The sequence below is a fragment of the Cebus imitator genome, unplaced genomic scaffold, assembly GCF_001604975.1.
Source record: "Cebus imitator isolate Cc_AM_T3 unplaced genomic scaffold, Cebus_imitator-1.0 Scaffold172, whole genome shotgun sequence".
Taxonomy (NCBI): Eukaryota; Metazoa; Chordata; class Mammalia; order Primates; family Cebidae; genus Cebus; species Cebus imitator.
The window spans coordinates 2,062,257-2,067,500 of record NW_016107487.1 but is presented as its reverse complement, the minus strand read 5'-3'; the positions used below and the strand labels follow the sequence as shown (position 1 = coordinate 2,067,500).

At 52.9% G+C, this 5,244-nt stretch overlaps 2 protein-coding genes across 4 annotated transcripts in view; one reads left to right on the top strand and one right to left on the bottom strand.

Moving 5' to 3' along the window:
* The window catches only part of ABCG5 (ATP binding cassette subfamily G member 5), a 27,701-nt gene extending 26,340 nt beyond the window's left edge, over nt 1–1,361 (bottom strand). For 2 of the 3 annotated variants that reach the window (XM_017544850.2, XM_017544851.2), the window contains exons 1-2: nt 1,068–1,334; nt 367–488 (exon numbers count right to left, since the gene is read on the bottom strand). In XM_017544850.2, the coding sequence (XP_017400339.1) occupies nt 367–488; nt 1,068–1,210 (265 nt within the window). In that variant the 5' untranslated portion in view covers nt 1,211–1,334. Of the gene's footprint in view, nt 1–366; nt 489–1,067 lie in introns of all 3 variants that reach the window. The other variant, XM_017544849.2, reaches the window with a different exon arrangement.
* A 52-nt stretch (nt 1,362–1,413) lies between these two features.
* Nucleotides 1,414–5,244, top strand: part of ABCG8 (ATP binding cassette subfamily G member 8) — a 26,198-nt gene continuing 22,367 nt past the window's right edge. Inside the window, exon 1 of the mRNA XM_017544848.2 lies at nt 1,414–1,638. Coding sequence (XP_017400337.1) covers nt 1,576–1,638 — 63 coding nt within the window. The 5' untranslated portion in view covers nt 1,414–1,575. The remainder of the gene's footprint in view (nt 1,639–5,244) is intronic.

Sequence of the window (5,244 nt, the reverse complement as noted above, 5' to 3'; positions counted from 1 at the left end):
CCTGAGTAGCTGGGACTACAGGCACGCGCCACCATGCCCAGCTAATTTTTTGTAGTTTTAGTAGAGACGGGGTTTCACCATGTTGACCAGGATGGTCTTGATCTCTTGACCTTGTGATCCACCCACCTCGGCCTCCCAAAGTGCTGGGATTACAGGCTTGAGCCACCGCGCCCGGCCGATTTTATACTCTTTCAAGGATCTTTCTATAGATTTCACATTGGTAGCAGGTTCTATTAACAGTCAGACATAGTTAGATTTCATTCTAATATCAAACCTGTGGCTTTCTTGCTACAACTGTATCTGTTTCTTCAGGGTGGAGTTTAACTCAAGCCAAAGCCTTTTCAGAATCCTTCTTCCCAAGCTTACCTGAGCTTCCGAGGATGCACATGATCTGCCCGCTCTCCACATATAAGGAGACGTCTTTGAGGATCTGCCTGGTCCACTGTCGCCAGCAAGATGTGATGTCCCACCAGGGCCCCACATGGTTGCTTTAAAGGAAATCCCAGGAAGGCAAAGGCAGCATGGGGCCCTGGAAGGGGCTACACCCAGGTCCCCAGCATTGATCCCAGCTGTGTCCCACCCCAGTTATCTTCAGACAGGCTCCTAACTTGTTTCAGCCTTGGCATCCTCCTCTGTAGAACCTGGCAGGTAGCGACCGAGGCTGTCTGTCACCTAGGGAGGGGGCCTGTGCTGGAGCTGCTCCGAATGTCCTGCCCATTTGTCTGGGAGGTGGCTGTCCCTGCATTCGTCACCTGGATTCAAGACTCCTTGCATTCCCAGCCCCCCATTCCCCAGATTCTCTCCATCCGCAGAGGGCAAGCGGTAGACACTGGGGTAGGCAGGGCACAGCTGCAACTTTGTTTATACTCAGGCCCTTCCCTGGGCAGGGGGAGGAGCCATTTACTGTTGCTCCCCATTTCCCAGTGCAGCCCTCCCCCTCTCTTCTCTCCACCTGATCCACTGAAGATGGAGCCCAAAGTCCCTAGCCCGGCAGCTCAAGAGCAGCAGAGGGTGAACGTAGGGCCCCGTGCTCCTGAGGAGGAGCAGCAGCAAGGGCTCTGCCTTACCTGATGCTGTAGGAGGCATGGAGGACGCCCAGACTGTGAGGCTCAGATGTAGTGGCGGGTGTCCCCTCCAGGGAGCTCTGGGAGCCCCTGTTTACCTGGAGTCCTATAGAGCCTCCGGGGGTCAAAGATGGAAGGTCACCCATGGCCAACGGGCAGCAAAGCTGGGCAGATTTTCTGGTAGCCTGACCCTCCTCGGAGTGGCTGCAGTTGGGAAGCCAGTGGCAGACTGCCCTGCCGGCTCCACCTGACCCTCAGGATGGCAGGACTGGGACTTGGCCAAGGAGGCCGTTATCTGATGTACCTTTAGCCAGTGCGTCCTTATCTTGAGAGAGGGCAGAACACATGTGTGTCTGTAGGTGGGCTTGCCAGAGAGGAATGCTGGGAGAGCTGGACCCAGGGCAGGAGGCTGAGGTGTCCCTGCTCCAGGAAACAGAGTGAAGACACTGGCCCTGACAGGCAGCAGCCCGGGTCTAAGAGCTGAGTCCAGGGGCACAGACCTGTGGGCCCCATGGCTGGGAAGGCCACTGAGGAGAGAGGGCTGCCAAAAGAGGTCACTCCCCAGGATGCCTTGGTGAGTAAGCGATGGGTAGGTGGCCCAGGCCTGGCGGGCGGGCAGGAGAAATGGAACCTTTCTCTCTTCCCTCAGGAGCCTTCTGTCCTAGCCCCACTCAGACAGCAAGCAGCACAAGGACATGGCCACAGGACTGTTTCCTGCATGTCCAAGGGCTGAGGGGAACAGATTCAGGGTCCCAGAGGCCTCTGAGGTTACTTCCTGCCCTAAGAAACGGTCCTTTGGAGAAGTGATGTTCTTGTGTGTGACTCAGGACAATTTTACTTTTTCTTTTTGAGATGGAGTCTCTCTTTGTTGCCCAGGCTGGAGTGCAGTGGTGCAATCTCGCCTCACCTCTGCCTCCCGGGTTCAAGCCACTCTCATGCCTCAGCCTCCCAATAGCTGGGATTATAGGCACCAACCATTTCACTGGGCAAATTTTGTATTTTTTAGTAGAGACAGGGTTTCACTATGTTGGTCAGACTCAAATTCCTGACCTCAGGTGGCTCACCCTCCTCCGCTTCCCAAAGTGCTGGGATTATAGGCGTGAGCCACCGCACCCGGCCAATTTCACTTTTTCCAAATGAGACTCCATCATAGAAACATGCTCACACATGCCAGGGACTCCACTGGGGTCTCCTCCGCCCACATGGCTGTCAGGTTAGTCTCAGTAGTAAAGTGATGGGTGAGACAGGGTGACAGATGACTTTTGTGGGAACATCAGCATGTGTGGCTCTAGCAGGCAATCATAAGGTCTGGGAGAAAGCTGGAAGGTGTAGAAGCAGCAGGCAGGAGGTGGAGGTACAAGCTTTCCTTCCTCATTTTACCTGAGAAGTGTTTACTTGAGAAATAGCTTTTGACTGGAATCGGGGTGTGGCAGGATTTGAAGTGGAAGGCTAAAATGGAAGACAGGCGGTAAGCAGATCCCCACCCCGCCTCCCACCCCATCCCACCTTTCCATCCCTGCCTGTTGTGGGGAGGAGGGAGGACAGAAACACAAGCATGAGTGAGGACTGCACGCCCAGCGGGGAAAACCACAGGCCACCTGGACTAGCCTTGAGTTTCCAGGGCTTGACTTGGCCAGACCCAAGGAGCCCACCATTTCTAGTCAGTTCTGCAACCATCACACCTGATCGTCTCTGCTCTCTGAATACTTCGTGGGGCTCACCACTTCCGGAAATGCTTATCCCTTGAATAGGATAGAAAGTCAGTGGGGCTTTGGGAACACTTTCTGCCTGGGAGGGCTGATGATTCAGCTACGGCAGCTTGAGAGGCAAAGAAATGCTAGGACCTCACATCCAGAAATGCATGCAGGCCCTGCCATTTCCGGTCCCCTTCTGTCTCATCTTGTCACTCCAGGTGCTGAGATGGTCTGCCCCAACACCTGTGGGGCTTGGAACAAGAGGATGAGGGTCACGTTTCCTATGTCTAGATATATAAAAGTCATCAGTCAAGCTAAGAGCAGTTAAATCAAACAGTTTCTGGTCAGGCGAGGTGGCTCACACCTGTAATCCCAGCACTTTGGGAGATTGAGGTGGGTGGATCACAAGGCCAGGAGACCATGGACCATGCTGGCCAACATGGTGAAACCCAGTCTCTACTAAAATGCAAAAATCAGCTGGTGGCAGGTGCCTGTAGTCCCAGCTACTGAGGAGGCTGAGGCAGGAGAATCTCTTGAACCCAGGACAAAGAGGTGCAGTGAGCCGAGATTGCACCACTGCATTCCAGCTTGGTGACAGAGTGAGACTCTGTCTCAAAAAATAAAATTAAATTAAAATTTTTAAAAAGTTTTTAAAAAACAGTTTCTATCCTCTTATCTTGACATATCTTCCTCACAACCTGAAAGGCCAGGTGTAAATTGAGAAATTCTAGGGCATCTTGACTAGAATGTGCTGGTACAGGTGAGCCCCTTCCAGCCCAAGCCACAACCTGTCCCCCTTTTCTGCCCCCTTCAGTTCCATCTCCCTCCATGTGGCCCTCAACACGCTGGGTGGTCACCCTCCTGTCTACCTGCATTGCAGCCCTGCCCTGCACAGACATATGCCCCTCTGGCCTAAGGGTGCTCAGGAGGTCAGGCTTGGGAGGAGGTGCACAGACCCTGGAAATGAACTTAGGGCCATTTGCACAGAGAATTCTAGCATCTTGGGTACCTGGAGCAGCAGGTGCCCTTAACCCACAAACTCCTCATGCCATGGGCAGGAGCAGTGACAGAGAAGAACAAGAGAGACCCTGGCAGCAGGCAGAACTGTGTGTGATCTAGGCTGAATGTTTTGACAAAATTTCTTCAGCCAGAAACAAGTCCCGAGTGTCCCCTCGCCAGCCCCACAGCCATGAATCTTGGCACCACACTCCCCGCTAGGCACAGGCTCCTTATCTCCGAACAAGAAACATGTGCTCTGTGAGTTTCCTTCTTGCTTAGGCTTCTGACTCAGGAATTCGATCAGAAGTTAATACGAGGAGAAATTACAATGTAGCCCAGCAGGAGCAGAGCTGGTTACCTACAAATAAACCTGCTTTTGCTTTTTTGGGTGTCACCTGTCAAAAACTGGAGTGATGTTCTGACAGTCGTACTGATTAAGATGTCAGCCGAATAGATATTTAAGTATTTGAAAAATACAGAGAGTTTGTCAAAACCTCAAGAAGCGTCTAACAAATCCTTCCTGGGAGCCAAGGAAAATATTTTAAAATGGAACAGAGGTCGTTCCCAACCAAGGCACGAATTTTCTTCCTCCGAAAGATGAGCTGCCTGTGGAACTCCCGGAAGGCACCATCGCTCAATGGTGACTGGAGTCCGGGCTGGCCCATGCCTGCCTTCCCTGCCCACAGTGAAGGGGCTTGGGGCAAGCCTTGGAACAAGGAACCAGGAACCTCTCCCTCCCTCTTATCCGGTTTCTGCTCTGCCTCCTCTTTCCTCCAGCTTCCTCCCCTTCTAAAAGCGCGGCACAGTGGAACCCAGCTGGGCAGTAGGTCACCTCCACACATCGCCCCAGACTCCAAATGTCTGACCTCCCTTCCTCAGCCCCTCCTCCAGGCCTATATCCGACCTGGGGATGTTTTGGCCAGTGGAAATAATTTCTCAATTCATTTACATCTGATGCCAATTGTCTAATATCCTTCCTGCAGATACTTGCTTTAGAAACAACAGCAACAGCTGGGCGAGGTGGCTCATGCCGGTAATCCCAGCACATTGAGAGGCCAAGGCAGGTGGGATCACTTGAGGTCTGGAGTTTGAGACCAGCCTGGCCAACATAGTAAAACCCCATCTCTGCTAAAAATACAAAAATCAGCTGGGCGTCGTGGCGGGTGCCTGTAATCGCAGCTACTCAGGAGGCTGAGGCAGGAGAATCACTTGAAATCCAGGAGGTGGAGGTTGCAGTGAGCTGAGATAGCACCACTGCACACCAGCCCGGGTGACAGAGTGAGACCCCATCTCATGAGTTTCTTAGCAATGAATAAGATTTTTTCTTTTTTTTGACAGAGTCTCACGCTGTGACCCAGGCTGGAGTACAGAGGCACAACCTCAGTTCACTGTACCTCCACCTGCCGGGTTCAAGCGATTCTCCTGCCTCAGCCTCTCTAGTAGGGTACCTGGGTCTACAGGGGCACACCACCATGCCAGGCTAATCT